At 33.0% G+C, this 17,150-nt stretch overlaps 2 protein-coding genes across 2 annotated transcripts; one reads left to right on the top strand and one right to left on the bottom strand.

Moving 5' to 3' along the window:
* Positions 1-413: 413 nt before the first annotated feature.
* Positions 414-3,648, top strand: LOC107898796 (ATP-dependent Clp protease proteolytic subunit-related protein 1, chloroplastic). Its single transcript, XM_016824340.2, has 9 exons — positions 414-783; positions 1,233-1,348; positions 1,443-1,646; positions 1,735-1,839; positions 1,977-2,039; positions 2,219-2,330; positions 2,765-2,826; positions 2,921-3,103; positions 3,341-3,648. The coding sequence occupies exons 1-9, from the start codon at positions 561-563 to the stop codon at positions 3,425-3,427; spliced, it is 1,155 nt and encodes a 384-aa protein (XP_016679829.1). The 5' UTR covers positions 414-560; the 3' UTR covers positions 3,428-3,648.
* On the bottom strand, positions 3,474-7,477 carry LOC107898795 (uncharacterized). The gene is made up of 4 exons (XM_016824339.2): positions 6,463-7,477; positions 5,461-5,715; positions 5,261-5,352; positions 3,474-4,872 (listed from the first exon to the last, which is right to left on the bottom strand). The coding sequence occupies exons 1-4, from the start codon at positions 7,150-7,152 to the stop codon at positions 4,146-4,148; spliced, it is 1,764 nt and encodes a 587-aa protein (XP_016679828.1). The 5' UTR covers positions 7,153-7,477; the 3' UTR covers positions 3,474-4,145.
* Between the last annotated feature and the right edge of the window lie 9,673 nt (positions 7,478-17,150).

The following is a 17,150-nucleotide window of genomic DNA, read 5'->3' as shown; positions in this document are numbered from 1 at the left end:
AAACTATCAATTTAATCGTTAAATGACAAGTGAAAAATTTTAAAAGTAAAAGTTAAAAATAAAGTAAAACCAAAAATGAGAAAGTGAAAGATCAAGCTTCTGCAAAAGTTTTGAGAACCTCAAAACCAAGATTTTTACAACATCCATTTTTATAATATTCATGTTTCTTAAAAATTTCATTTTAAATTATGTCACATAAAATCTGGCGTGCCATTTAACGGCTAAATTAATGAGTTTAGTAATAAAAGGACCTAATTGATATAAGTTCGGTAGTTTTGGATGTAATTAGAATTATTTGAAGTTTGGAGACCAATTTAGGATCATAGTTTAGGGATGTGCAGTGCAATTAATCCAAAAATCCTGCTGAATTTGGGGGTGGGCCGTTATCCAAAAACCTAATTACAAACCTAAATAACATTTGGGCTCAGCATGGCTGAGAGGCTTATTCAAATAAATTTCCCTGTGATTAAAATTACTTCTATCTGGAAAATCCTGAATACTTATTTTTCTGGTTAGCATCGACAGTTTGGTTGCTTAAAGCTTCACGCATCTCCTCTCTCATGGCGGCCTCGCTGCTCTTATCTTTAACAGCGCCCAACCCAGAAGCGATGGTTCCCAATATCGGGGCCAATAAATCGTCTTTCCTCTCCGGCACCAAGCTCTTCTTGTTGACGAAGCCCCATTATCGAAAGCCCACTGCTCAAAAATGCTTCAAACCTCCCTTTGCCAAGTCAATCGACCACATCCCCAAGCAATTCAGAGAACAAAATCTCAAAGATGGATGTTAGTTTTTGTTTTCCTCACTTTTGTTTCAAGCTAAGAACATAATATTGTTTCGCTTTGCCTTAAAAAAAATCCTTCCTTTTTGAAACCAATTGTAGAGTTTTTTGTTTTAACTTAGATGGCAAGGATTTTAGGGTTGGGTTTTTGAAGTGCCAATTCGTGTCTATCGGACTTCGGATTTGGGAACTAATAGTTTCTTAATTTATTTTTTTTGTTTAAAGAATATAGGAGATGTTATTTGAAATTTATTTTAATATTGCTATAGTCATAAACATGAATGATTTAATTAATGTATGAATTTACCAGGTGCTATTTTAGTTCTAGTTGGAGCTTTCAGCTTTGATGGTTAATTCGTTATTTGAGTTATGAAATTATTACAAGCTGATTTGAAATGGGATTCATTTGAAGTGAAGATAAAAGCTTTTACTGTCTTGTTTGATTGTTTGTAGTGATGGAAAATTATAAAAATGTTCCTGGATATCTTTATGGTCTTAGTCCTTCACAAATGGACATGTTCATGACAGAAGATAATCCCGTCCGTCGACAATCCGAAAGTGTTACTGAGGTTTGGCCCTTTCTAATCTTTGTTGATATCTCAGCTCAGTGAAGAAATTAGTTTTAATGTAGAACCTAAAACTTACTTTTTCAACGTTTTCCAGGAAAGTATTTCATCTGCTAGAAACTATTTGGATAATGGAGGGATGTGGAGTATGTCGAGCATTAATGATAGAGGTCCTTCTAAATATAGTATGAGTGTAAGCATGTATCGAGGAGGGGGCAGAGGATATGGACGGCCTAGAACTGCTCCTCCGGATTTGCCTTCTTTGCTCTTAGATGCTCGAATATGTTATCTTGGCATGCCAGTGAGTCTCCATTCATATCTCGCCTATAATCTTGCATGGTGACTAATATCTAATTTGTTGATTTTTTTTTTTAATCTTGTTGCTGTAGATTGTACCAGCAGTGACTGAACTTATTGTTGCTCAATTAATGTGGTTAGATTATGATAACCCCTCAAAGCCTATTTACTTATACATCAATTCATCTGGGACACAGGTCAGAAGAATGTTTCTAATTCTTTATCAGTCCCCTCAACTTTCATTGAAGCATTTATCCTTTTGTGGCATCTTGGAATCGTGTATTGGAAGTTTTCATACCTATTTGTGTTGATTGATTGCTTCTGATCTATATAGAATGAGAAGATGGAGACTGTTGGATCAGAAACCGAGGCATATGCTATAGCTGACACCATGGCTGTAAGTATCATGATAAACCATTATTACTGTTAATAAGTATGATTTACTGGAAATAGTTCAGTTAAATAGTTATGTGGATATAAGTTCTTAGTGTTTTGGGTCATTATTCCTTATTTAGCAGTTGGATGTACTGTAAATTTAACTCGTTCACTTTCCATGTCCTATCTGTTTACTCACAGTACTGCAAATCAGAAATGTACACTGTGAATTGTGGCATGGCATATGGTCAAGCAGCAATGCTTTTATCTCAAGGAGCTAAGGGTTATCGTGCAGTACAGCCAAATTCATCCAGTATGATTCAATTCCTCTTTGTAACTTAGAAGATGAGCATAAATTATGTTGTTTCATTTTTTTACTCTACCTGCGGTTGGTGAACCCACCAATGAGTCTCGACTTGATTTTCACTACCTTGTTTAAAATCGTTTCTTCAGAATTTCGAATTTTACCTCCTTACTAATTGCTTATCTTTAGGACTGCAAGATCAAAGATTTGAGCTTCCTATCATTTTCTTTTTCTTTTTTCATTTTACTCTGTACCAATAATGCAACTATTGTTTTCTTTTTAGAGTCATAATTTTTCTGAATTTCTGAGTTATAACTACAAAAGGGGCGGGGCATGAATTTTCTGGTCAATTTAACTTTTTAGGCCCCTTTTTTTCCTTGTTCTTTTGGTTTGATAATAATTGATGTTCATGTTCTCCTTTTCCATGTTTTAAAAACTTGCAGCTAAGTTATATCTGCCTAAAGTCAGCAGATCAAGTGGGGCTGTCATAGATATGTGGATAAAGGTGCTCTCACTCTCTACCCTTTATGCTTTGTTTATCAGCATGCTTGTTTTAGCTTCTTTTGTGATATGTATACATATACATATATTATTTTCAGGCCAAGGAACTTGATGCAAATACCGAGTCCTACATTGAGCTAGTAGCAAAAGGCACAGGGAAAACCAAGGAAGAAATTGCTAAAGATGTTCAGCGTCCTAAATATTTCCAAGCTCAAGAAGCCATAGACTATGGCCTTGCTGACAAGATAATCGATTCAAGAGATGCTGCGTTCGAGAAACGGGTAGTGTTTTTTGTTACTTTTGACCCATGTTGTTTTGAAGTGCTATGTTCGACACTCGTATCTAACACATATCTGAACATAAGTGTAGAGATATGACCCTCCAAGACCTTCAAATGCATAGAGAAACTAAAAAAAAAAAAAACTGAACATATTCATATTCGACATTTGTGTTGGATTTCATGCACATATAGTCACCCCCTTATCAAGGTTTTTATTTTTCTTTTGTTTCACGGTCAGAATTATGATGAGATGCTTGCTCAATCAAAAGCAATGAGGAGAGGAGCTGCAGGTGGTCCACAAGCGGCTCCTTCCGGGTTCAGGTGATTTAGGTTGATACCATAACCATACAACATGAAGTCTATACTTTGTGCTGTCCACCCTTTGTTCAATACTTTCATGCCATACAAACAGATTTGGCAATAGGTGTATTTGTGTCGTGTTTATGTATTTTTATGTGCCGCAATCATAGATAAGGTTTTATATAATCATATAAATTTTGCTACGTTAATAATTCATGGTATATATGATTCTGACATATTTGTGCATTAGTATTATCTTTTTACTCTTGTTTTAGTTATTTCATGCAATTATTATACATGTTTAGATTTATATTCAACAATCAATCACATGAAACACGATATGCAATGAAAATTATTTCATAATTTGGGGAACCCTTGCTTTGTCAAGTTAAAATAATAAAAATACAGTAAGATTCTCTGTATTGAAATATGGAAACCCTAAACCCTTCAGTTTGAACCCCAAGCAATTTGGCTCGAATCTATTCAATTATAGCTCTGATTTCGAGATCCATGTATGCAATAAGTAACAAAGTGAGATTCAATCAAACAATAAAAAGTCACTTGTTAATATGCAGTCCAAAGGTTGTCGAAAGGTATGTTACATAGAAGTGTGAGTCTGATATGGGTATGTTTAATTATCTTGTCCTTAATTTTCTAAAGATGTGTTAGATACGGGCATTTAAAGACTTGGTTGTTGCTCTGAAAGGGGAAAAGTGATTCATTCATTCAAGCCTCAATTGCTGTTAATAAAATGACAAAACCATTGCTGTTCTTTCAACATGCTTCAAAAGGACTTCATATATTTTGTTCCTCACCCTTCCATATGCTACGAATTCGGGACTTTCCGGTGTTGATTTGCTGTTACTTGCCTCCATCATATCTAAAAAGTCGTTCAATCTCTTGATCCGACACATAGATTCAGCTACCTGGCCATGAGGTACCTTTGAAAGGCGTTCATTATCGAAACCATCTAAATAATTCTCGATATAACCTAAAAACCATGTTTTACATTCATCTTGCAATGAGTCTGCAAGATTTCTAGCTATATTCAAGGTACTTCCCTCCTCCCATTCTGGTATATTTTTCTTCTCAGCTGCAAAACCAGAGTGAAATTCACCATTGTTCCTTTGCTTAGTGATCGAATAACTGCCTCTCCGCATGGTAATCTGACTTGGTTTTTTCGTGGCTTTTGCTTCATTCTTTCCCTCTGGAGAAAGTGGGATAAGATCAGATGCCACGGCAGCTTTAACCCATGAGGTTGCATTTCTCCATCGATCAACAGCTAGTTTTAATGCTTCCTTGGTGTAGCCAGGACTATTCAAATCACTATCAGCCATTCTCTGAGAACTAGTATGTGTTAATGACTGAACAATTCCTCTACACTGAGTCAAGTAATCTTGCAGCTTGAAGAACTTGTTAATTGAAGGCTGTTGATCGTCTTCTTTTGCCAACCGAAGCTCTGAAAATTTGCTGAAAGAAAAATGAAAGGAATTAGTGAAGTTCTTGCCATGGCAGACAAAGTAATGAAGGTGCATACAATAGATAAACATCATATATCTCTCAAAATATATTAATTTGATGCTAAATCCAAACTTGTATTCAACTTTCATCATCTTCTATAATCCTTTTTCTACAAATTTAGTATTGAAACCTTGAACAAGTATCACAATTTGCAGTCCATATATATATATATTTATGGTTTTTAGAATGTCAGATTCAATAGCTAGAAGTATATTACTTGGACTCGTGTATAAGTGCTCCCGAAACCATTTGCTGATATTCATCAGATATGGATACTTAAAGAAAAATGAAGACTCAGAATAAAGCAAAGACTGTTAACAAGTGTACATTTCCTTACCTTAAGCACTTGAGCAATCTCTCAATGGCAGCAGCTTCTTGCAAAGCATCAACAGCAGCAAGCAAAGAGACATCTCTTTGCCTTAGTACTTCCTGCACAAATATATACATATGTATATATATATGTACGTATATGTATTTTAAGAGCAGGGAAAGTCAAATAAGGGCAAACAAAACTCAATTCGAGCAAAATGGGAATACCTTCCCATGTTTGACCAAGGAAGAAGGAAGGGTATCCCATAACATCTCAGTTTCTGCCCATATTTTGTTTTTGGATGAAGCTCTTTTCCTTGAGTCAGTCAAAGGCTCCTTACTAGTTCTTGCTGATGAAGAGTTCCAACTTTTTCTTTTATTTTTGACTATTTTTGAAAATTGACCAACATCTTTTGTTCTTAATCTGGTATTTGAATTATCATCATGGAAGCTGAGAAATCCAGCAGACCTAAATGGTGAATCCTGTAAAGTCAGAAAAAAGAGGTATATGTTGGCCTATTTATATGGTATAAAAAGGGGATAGGGGAATGTTATTCGAACCTTAAATCTGTTAGATGCAAACTATTAAGAATTATAAGGAAAAACATGGGAAAATTTAAGCATGCTCATATCTGGAACACCCATATCCGACACTCACTCGCCCTAGAGTCCAAGCATCATAGCTTATGGGATAAAACAATGTTATAGATCATGTTTGCTTATGAAAGAACTGGAAGCAAATAGCTAGCTTCTCTTCAATGTTGATATTTATCCTAGACCACACTACTAGCCAATAAAAATGTGACACATGACATGTTTTTTATTAAATTTTGTACACTTTTTGAATAAAATGAGATGAATTTGATAGTTTATATACCACTTTTGATCTAAAAACACCTTTAAATATCTAAGTAGGAAAACAGTATAGTTTGGGCTAATTTTGTAGTTAAGCCTAGAAATTATATAAATTATAATAACATTCACTGAAGTTTTGATTTGAGTCTTATGGATGGAGAAAATAATTTTGAAAAAGCTTTAAACTTGACTCAACTCAGAATTTAATCGGGATACAATGTGTCAACTCAGAATTTAATCAGGATCCAATGTGACTACTTAATACAGTAGGGTCTATTAATGAATGACTCAATGATCTTACATTCACAGTTGATAGCCAAGTTTGCCCTGACTACAATGTTGATAGAGAGAAAAAGGACTAAAAAGAAGACTTACATGAGAATTAGGAGTATGGCTAACATGGATAATCTCATGCTTCACAACTGTGGAGCCTTTTGCTGTCTCGCACCAGCTTCTTCTACTGCAACCTGAACCGTTTAAATCCTGTTTCTTCCTTGAATAACCCATGTCAAAACCTTGAATATTAAGGCCATTGGTCCTGGTCCTACAGTTTTGACGCCCTGTACTAGCCCTTCGGTCCCTTAAGGGTACCGTACAAGGACTTATAGATCGAGCCCTTTCAGTTCTTCGTTGGATCAACAATGGCGATGATGTTTGAGAAAACGCTTCCATTATGTTATTGCCAACAAGATGTTTGGGATCCCTATCAAATGGTTGTCTCCCTGGTATTAGCCTTAACCCTTTCAGCAATGGAACTGGATAGGCAGACTCCAATTGCTCCACATATATGAACTGCCCAATCTGCAACTCGTTGTTTAGAATCATTTCATCTTGTTCTTGAGGCAAAGAAACAAACAGTTCGTGGGTTGAATCCGAAACTTTAATGAAGAAGCCTTGTTTAGGCCAAAGATCATCACTTTCTGACAACACTGGGATTATGCTTACAATCTGTAACAATGCAGCAGGTTCCTTACAATCAGCATCATTGTCATCGATAACTGTTTTTTCTTGAACACCCATGTCTGAAAGAAGATTCAAAATAACCCCAGATTGCAGGTTTTCCATGATTCTTTAAATCTAATAGAAAAAAGAAGGTGACAACTTGAAGCATTGGCTATTGTTTGTTGTATCATTGAAGACGATGGGTTGTTTTTAAAAGCTTTGAAAAATCAAGATTCCAAAAAGAAATGGAATCTGATGATTATAATTTCGGGTTTCTTTTTCCAGGGATTTAGAACCTGTAATTTGTGTTCTTGCATGTTTCCATTCAAAGTTGGTTTTACCGCCATGAACAAGAGCCTTAACTGTCAATGGACAAAGCAAAGATTATATTGGGTCCAATCCAATGCATCAATGGAGATCAAAAGCTGGGCTGCTCGAATTTCAGACTTAAAATTGTCCAACTCAAACCCAATGGAATCACGACCGTGCTGCTTTTGTAGATGTATTGGAACCGAATCGGTAGTAAAATCAAATATATTATCAAAAAATATATATTAAAAATTATAAAATCAGGTTGAATTAATTTAATAGATTTTTAAACTGGTTCAATCTGCCTATATCAATTCCCTGTACTGATTCATAACTCAATTGATTTTTTACCATTTTTTAGACCGATATCCTAACCTATTCCTAGTCTAATCGACCGATTTGTTCCAGTACAGAAACAACGTTCATGGACTATGTCAAATTGAAGTGTGGTATCAAAAAGAAATTTAGATCCAAGCCCAAGCCTTGTACACCCAAACTTGCTTAAATGACTTATTTTACCATTAAAAATATAAAAAAAACTATTTAAATCTAATTATAAAGATGTTAATATAAAATTTTTATTTTTATTATTATTTCTAAACGATAAAATAGATTAAACGAGCTAATTCGGGATTGAAAAATATAAATCCAAGTCTAGCACAAAAAAATTTCACCCACATTTTGAGTGTCATTTTCTTTACAGAGTTCAATATATTGAGTTTAATGATACTAGCTCTCTAAATAATCGACAAAAAATATTAAAAATATTCCAAAAATTTTAAAATTATGAATGTTAAGTTATGCCACTCTCATTATGTGGATCAATTTTTTTAGATAATATGTAATTAGTGAGAAAGTAATATTTAAAAGCTATTTGGTCAATTTAATGATTGAATTAATGTCATTTATCTTATAATATCAAATCTAAAAAAATTATAACATCAAATAAATTATCGAGTTTTGAATTTTTTCAAGATCACCGTATACTTACATCAACTATATTATTTTCTTTAGACACCTAATTCTATTACAGGCTTGAATTTTAGCCAAGTAAACCATGTGATCTTATGTGATGAATTCGCTTCAATTACCTAAATTAACTTAAACCCTTGAAGTTAAAGATTCTAAAGAATTCTCTAATAACTCAATTTTTTTTGTGTAAATGCTCTTAATTTGATTACCAAATGATGAATGATACAATTGAGACAAGGAAGAGCTCTATTAATAGTCGTGCTTAACTTACATCCAACAGACAAATTAAATTACGTCAATAGCTTACATTCAAATTTATTTATAATATAGAGTTTCAAAGAAGTTAAACTCTCAATAATCTTATTCTTAGGATTACAAAATTATCGTGGCAAAATACAAGTTAATGAAGTGTTTATAGTTTCACTAAGCTTCAAACAAACGGGCTTAAAATCTTCCAAGTATTGGGCTATTCCTAATTGATCAAAGTAAGTCCAAATCATTAATACGTACCTTAATCACGGGCTTTAATGCATGGCCTGTAGCACATGTCCTTCAAAATTTGACACTCAACATACATGCCGTATAAAAAAATGTATCTGAAATTCGATCATTAAAAAGATATATATTTGTTGCATAATATTTTCTCGTATGTTATTGATAGGAGTGTTTAAGTATTTATACATGTTATTACAAATGCTATTACAGCTCATGATAGGGCCCCACTATTTTGTCTTAACTTCGTTGCCTCTAATACTGACATTCTCTGTCCCTAGTACTGACATTCTCTGCGAACTCCAAGTCTATTGGGTACGTGTTTACGAAGCACACCGTTTTTTCTGTTCCTGAGACTGACATTCTGGGCGGGCTCAGTGCCTGCTGGACACGTGTTTAGATGGTCTGCGGAGCATGCGATCCTCTCTGCGAGCTCCTTGGGTGTATGTAAGATGAGACCGAGGCCTTCCCTAGGTTCCTGCGAGCTAGATCTGTGGCCTTGCCTTGAGAACTAGGTCCTTGGCTTTGTCTCGCGAGCTAGGTCCACGAGCTCGCTTTGTTGTCCTCTCATGGTTCACTTCGCACTCAATCTTCTGGTGAGACCTATTCGGGTCACAGGTCGAAGACCCGGATCCTTTCTAGGACTCAGATTCCTATCCACTCATATGGTACTTTATTGTACAATATATATAAGAATTATATGAATCCATCTGTATAGATATCATTATCTACGTCCAGAAAGTCGTATGCTTTGGAAGAAGCTTGTACAGTTTGGGAAGGGGTTTTGATTGATCGATCAAAAAGAAGAATCTACTTCAACCGATATGCCCTTAGGCACCGTCATACATAACATAGAAATCACACTTGGAAGGGGTGGACAATTAGCTAGAGCAGTGGGTGTTGTTGCGAAACTGATTGCAAAGGAGGGAAAACCAGCCACATTAAAATTACCTTCTGGGGAGGTCCGTTTGATATCCAAAAACTGCTCAGCAACAGTCGGATAGGTGGGGAATGTTGGGGTGAACCAGAAAATTTTGGGTATAGCTGAATCTAAATGATGGCTAAGTAAGCGTCCTGTAGTAAGAGGAGTAGTTACGAACCCTATAGACCATCCCCATGGGGGTGGTGAAGGGAGGGCTCCAATTGGTAGAAAAAAACCCGCAACCCCTTGGGGTTATCCTGCACTTGGAAGAAGAAGTAGAAAAAGGAATAAATATAGTGATAATTTGATTCTTTGTCGACAGAGTAAATAGGAGAGATTATTTCTTTCTTCGTCTTTACAAAAACAAATATATATATTTTTGAAGTAAAAAAAATGGCGCGTTCACTGAAAAAAAATCCTTTTGTAGCAAATCATTTATTAAAATAAATTGAAAGGCTTAATACAAAAGCGGAAAAAAAAATAATAACTTGGTCAAGAGCATCTACCATTCTACCCACAATATTCTCCATACTATCGATATCCGTAATGGAAAAGAAGATCTGCCCATTTATATAACGGATCGTATGGTAGGACATAGATTGAGAGAATTCGCACCTACTATAAATTTTCGCGGACATGCAAAAAATGATAATAAATCTCGTCATTAATATTATTATAATAAATTATAATAAAAATAGAGATTAATTAATGAATTCATATTGTAACAATATTGTTTTCGAAAAATAGTTTTCATCCAAATCTAGTCATTCATAATAATAGTCTCTTTTTCTATTTTTCTTTTGAGACTTTTTCAACATTCAATAATCATATTATATCTTAATTAAATTTAAAATCGAGACAGATTAAATTCTTTCAATATTATTTTATTTGTTAACAAAATTTAAACTTAGTAAAGAAAAATGAAGTAAAATACACGGCAGAAATCAGTTTGAAGCAGATAAATTCCAGTCGGATGCATATATTGGTGGGCTCAACAAGGCAAAGCGTGCCCCATTTTCTCTTCAAAGGCACCCTTCATTGAGTGCACACCTATTTAGCTTTATTCAACTTGTCCCTTTCATGACGAAATAATTAACCTTTCAAAAAGCAAAAATATAATCCCTAACTTACTAAACATTCGTATTTAACAATTACAACATTATTGCATGCTCTAATTTTTCTACGTAAATATAGTATTTTAGTGCTACATTTAATAGGAGTATTGTATTTTTAGGGTTAAGCGTTCGATCGAATCGAGTGAAAAATTTTCGAGTTAATCGAGTTGACAAGTTCTATTTTGTCATCCTAATTGAGTGACATGAAACTCGAGTCGAATTGAATCGAATGAAATTGTTCGAGTTAAATTAAAAAATTAAACACGTCAAATTAAAATATTGTTACAGTATAACTAATTCCATGTTAGATCATATAAATTTGAAACCATATATATTTAAAAAATAATTCAAAGCAAAGTAAGAAAAAAAATAAGATACTTTAGTGTGATAAATTTGAATCATTAATTAGCTTATTGAGGTCTCCAAAATTATTATTTTAGAACTTTTTTTTTAAAAAAAAAGTAACTTTATTAATATATTCTTTAGAATTTTTTCATTTTTTATAATTTTTTTAAAAATATAAATTTTGAAATTTTTATAAATATTTTAAAATTTTAAAATTATTTTAATTTTTTTTATAATTATTGTTGAGTGAGTGATCAATTTGCTCATTTTCAAAATTGACAGGTTCCAAATGGGTATTTACACCAATCAGTTATTCAAATTACTTCAATTATTTGAGTTATTTGAATTGTAAAATTCAACTCGACTCGAACTCGAAATTTGAATTACTTATTTGAGTTGATTCGAAAAAATCGAATAACTCAATTAGATTAACTTGAAATTCAATTGTTTCCGATTATTTTGAATCAAATCAAGTTTTACTCACCCCTAATTTTTCACGTTACTGTTTTTGGAAAAGGGAATGATTTTTTTTTGTTTATTTTGAAGAGATCTTATTTTTTACTAGAACTTTTATTTATCCTTTTAATTTCAAGTTTAAATTTGTACTAACTATTTTTATTTTATGTTTAGCTATTGAAATACATATGTATTAAATAAACATTTTCATTTATATTATTACTATAACAGCCCGTTTTCAGTGAAATCGGAACAGTGGTTTCGGGACCACAAATCCGAGTCCGGAAGACAAATTATTTTAATATTATTTCATGGTCTGCATTATGATAGAAATGTCCTATGAAAATTTTGTAAAGAAATTTTACTAATTTCACGTCTAATCTGATAAAAAGGACCAAATTGCATAAAATGCAAATGTTGAGTTCTAGTAGCTATAGGTATCAAATAACTATGGAATTAAAAATTGGAGGTCCTTATATGAAAAATAGACCATTAAGAGGAGTTAGTAGATAAGAATGATTAATCATCATTGAAAATTTGTAAAATATTAAGGTTAATTTTGGAAAGTAAAAGATAAAAGATGATAAATAATAAAATAAAACAAAATATCATCATTTTATCATCTTTCCTAAAATTAAAGACATGAAAACCCTAGTTATGGTGTTGAGTTCAAGCAAGCCATTTTTGCCTTAATTAGGTATGAATTCTTGTCCCGTTTTTAATGATTTTTATATTTTCGAGATCGTAATAGCTTAATCTAGCTATCTCGGGGATTAATTTGTAAAACTATCAAATTACTAGGGTTTTTCCATGGATGATTATGCATGAATTATAAAGTTTTATGGTAGAAAATGAAATGTTGATAGATAAACAACTTTTGTAAAGAGAATTTTGGTGAAAATTATGATTTAGGGACTAAATTGTAAAGATAGAAAATTCATGGAAAAATTTTGAATTTTATGAAATACATGGGATGCTATTGTGATGTATGAAAATCGACTAGGCTTGGAATAAGGATTAAATTGCATGCATTTTATTTTCCGAGCCTAGGGACGAATAGTAATTAATCAAAAGAATAGGGGCAAAATAGTAATTTTTCAAAAGACGTGTATTGGACTTAATTGAATATGAATTGTATTAAATTAACGTTAAATCCATTCGTATAGATCCGGATAGATCAAATACGGGGTTAAATTGAGGAAAAGAGAAAGTAACGGGTTAGTAGCTTACAAATCAACGTACAATCGTCAAGGTAAGTTCGTGTAACTAAAATGAGAATTTATGTGTATTAATTGAATTGTATGTATGTGATTGTATTATTGTCATGTATATGAAATTAATCACATATCCGATGATGACCGACAAGTATTAAGTCCCGTTTGAATAAATGAAACTGATGGATATAGGGTTCTTGAATTGGTTGTGGTCCTGCATGTGTTGCGAACAGACCACAGCTCACAAGAGCGTCCCATTATTAGTTCTCATGGGCTTCCCATTTATGGTATGAGCTTCCCGATAATTGGTTCTCTGGAGCTTCCTGATTAAAGGCTCTTTCATGAGCTTCTTGATTAATGGCTCTCTGGAGCTACCCAATATATGGCTCTCTTGAGCTTCCCAATTAATGGCTCTCTAGAGCTTCCCTGATATTGGCTCGCATGAGTTTCCTAATTACGGTTCTCATGAGCTTTCCGTTACATGGCTCACATGAGCTTCCTGTTATATGGCTCGAAAGAGCTACCCATTTATATGCTCACATGAGCAATCCTGAATATGAATTGACGGATTACAGTTTTGTACACTTAGTGTGTACTACCCGTGTATCCATCGATATTTTTAATGTTACAATGGGAAAAGTTTTGATATGAGACAATCTAGATTCGAGACGAATTATTACGAAAATATACTTGAAATACATGGATATTATTGTACTTGTTACAAAGATACATGATGTGGAAAGTATATGTATATGAAATTTTGATTATTGTTGAGCTCATACATGTTTCTTGATATTCATATGAAATTCATACTAACATGGTTGATGAGAATATGTGTCATATAAAATCCATACTAACATGGTTGATGAGAATATGTGTTAGGGCTTTTGGTTAATTTGGTTTGATTATGCCTTGAATGCTTATCTTTAGTATGATTAAATGGTAAGTTAAATTTCATGTTATACTAACTTACTAAGCATTAAATGCTTACTCCATTTTATTTTCCCTGTTTTATAGTAACTCGGAAGCTCGCTAAGGTTGGAAGCTGGTCGGAGCCACGTCACACTATCCATCGTCCCATTTCGGTACATATAGAAAATTAATTTTGGTTATAATGGCATGTATAGGTTAATTAGCCAATGTTGGCATATAAATGTTTTAGTTGTAACTAGCCATTGGAATGACTTGTGATGGACATGTTTTGATGTGTATGTATGTAGCCTTATCATGCTTGATATGAGTTTGAAATGGTTGAATGATGGTTAACTAATAAGTATATTGAGGCATGGTTTGAGTTAGAGTAATTGGCAAAATGTGCATATTTGTGCATATGATTAATTTGGTAATTATAAATGCTTGGATATATGTGTGGTGATATGCCAGGTATAAAATTTGGTGTTGGCTTGATTTGAATGTCTTATTATAATCTATTGGTGTTCAAAAATGTTTGATTAAGTTGATGTCGAATTTGGGTGAGAAATATGGCTTGGAAATGGCCTATTTCGTCCACACGGGTAGAGACACGGGCGTGTGTCTCAACCATGTGTCACATGGGCGTGTGGTTTGGCCATGTGTCCCCTACATCTTTAAAACTGCAAAACAGAATACACATAATTATTCACACGGCCTAGCACACAGGCGTGTGGCTTGGCCGTGTGACCCCTGCACCTTATTAATGCAAGTCAGTATGCTCACACGGCCTAGCACACAGGCGTGTGACTTGGCTGTGGGACCCAAGTTAGAGAGCTCCCTATTTTGGACATGGCCTGAGACACGGAAGTGTCTCTTGATCGTGTGAGCCACACGGCTTGGCCACACGAGCGTGTGTCCCCTGCACTTTTGAAAATTTTTAATATTTTCTGAAAATTTTTTTAAGTATCCACTTCAGTCCCGACTTGTTTCTAATGTGTATTTTGGGCCTCAATGGCTCATATAAGGGACAATATGATTGATTTTGATTGATTTCTGATATGAATGCTAAATGATATGAAATGTTTGTTATATGATCTGTAAATTTCGGTAATGCTCCGTAACTCTATTCCGACGACAGATACAGATTAGGGGTGTTACAATTACACTAATAACTAAACCAAACAAATGTATTAAAAAATAAATAATATTTTAACTAATATATATTCTACCTTTACTTACAGATATGAGAGATAAATAGTTTTTTTTGATGAATTATAAGAGGAAGACAAATCCTTAATAGTAATGCAACTAGCGCGACTCAAACTCTGACCATCAAGCCATACATAATTAATTTTTACTTAATATATAAGTTCAATTTTTATTTTTAGCATATATAATGTTTTCTTTTTTATATTTCTTAATGTTTGGTTCTTTTAGGAGACTAAAAGGGGAGGGGGATACAGACTGGTGGAGGAAAAATACAGCTACACGACTTGGATTATATCATTTTTTTTAATAGTAAGCAAGTTACTTTCTTCTTCTTTTTTTAAATTTCTTGTAGATGTGGAAATACTTAGCTTTGAATTTTATTTTATTTTTACAATGGCTTGTAGATGTTAAAGGGTAAGAGTTCTTTTTGGATGTGACTCCACTTCGATGCGTAGTTGGAATAGGCAGAGGATACTTAAGTTGAAGCCTTTGATTGTTGTTATTTCTCAACAATTGCTAATGTTAAAGTGAGTACTTCTCAATTGTGGGAGGTAATTAGAACTCTTGGTATGAAGGTGGAATGACACCATTTGCTATGGTTCCCTTTGCATATTCTCAAGCATTCTCTTATTGCTTGGATGGTTATTCTCAATAGGCTCCGTACTTTGGACCGTTTGCTTGCTTTTGGAATTTATGTTGATACTTATTGCTTTTTTTGTATGGATGCTACAGAAATACATGATCACATTTTCTTTGAGTGTAGTCTTTCAAGGAAGGTGTGGCTGTCGATTTTGCAACTTTGCTCCATTCATAGGGCTTTGGGAACTTGGAGGTAAAAGTTAGTTTGGGCGATATTGAAATTTAAAGGAAAGTCTTTACTTGTTGCTATACTCAAACTTGTTTGGAATGCATATTTGTATGTGATATGGAGACAAATGAACAAGAGGTATTTTGGTGTATCTTCTTGACTAAAAATGTTGTCTTGGTGCAGATTAAAAAGGTTGTAAGCTTCTTTGGGGTATCATTGATTAATTTATTGTATAGCTTAAAGTATAGTTACTATACCGTGTTCTTTTGCAAAAAAAAGAAAAAAAAAAAAGAAAGATAATTAATAAAATTTTAACATATTACAAAGGGGTATTTGTTTTCCTTAATTCAATAGAATTTAATTGAAATTATAAAATATATTAATCCAAACAAATATAAATTTAGTGTTTAATTGATTTCAAAATCGAATGCCAAGATTAGGGTACACATTATTAATTGACATAATGGCATAAAAGTATTAATGAGTAGGGTTAATTGGGTTCAGGTTTGATTTTTATTTTTAAAAAAAAATTAAGTTTGGGCTCGAGTCTAACCTGCCCCTAAAAGCATATATTATTATTAAAAATAATAACATATAAAACTATATTTCTATATTTAAATTTAAATTTAAACATTTAAAAATTTATTTAATTTAAATTCAAGTCAAATTAAAAAAAAAATACGTGGTGGACGATATACTTGTTTCAGTGTCTTAATCAAAATTTCTTGGTTGGACAAATTTAATGACAAAACTAAAGAATACTACAAAATTTATACGAACCTCATTATGTGCTTAATTACCTTTTTTCTTGCTTAAGAGAAAAGTGTTAACTTTTTCTCATAGAAATAATGATTAATTTAAGGATATTATAGTTTAAATAAAGAGGAAAAAAAAACCTGCTTCACAATGTCTAAAATTATTTATAATTCCTTCTTTACCTATAAAATAAAAGAATAATTCGTTTTAATATACTCAAACTCACATCCTCTTATATTAACAATAATACTCATACCAACTAGGTCCAGCCCTGGGGGTTGTCAGGAGGTGCGGTTGCTCAGGGCTCAAGGTTGAAAAGGGTCTAAAATATTGTTTTTTAGTTTTTAATGGGCCCAAAAAAAAATTTAACTTTTAAAAATAAAAAAAAATTACCAACTTTTAAGGGACCCAAAAAAAATTTTAGCTTTTAAGGGCCTAAAATTTTTTTACCAACTTTAAGGGGATTTTAAAAAAAAATTTCTCCAACTTTTAAGGTACCTAAAATCATGTTTTATTGTTTTGCCTAGAGCCCAAAAATGTCAAGAACGGGCTTAATCAGCAACAAAACATTATATTCTTATATTGTATTTGAGAATGTATTGGACATAAAT

This window comes from Gossypium hirsutum, chromosome D04 (genome assembly GCF_007990345.1).
Source record: "Gossypium hirsutum isolate 1008001.06 chromosome D04, Gossypium_hirsutum_v2.1, whole genome shotgun sequence".
Taxonomy (NCBI): domain Eukaryota; kingdom Viridiplantae; phylum Streptophyta; class Magnoliopsida; order Malvales; family Malvaceae; genus Gossypium; species Gossypium hirsutum.
This window is presented reverse-complemented; position numbering and strand designations above follow the sequence as displayed.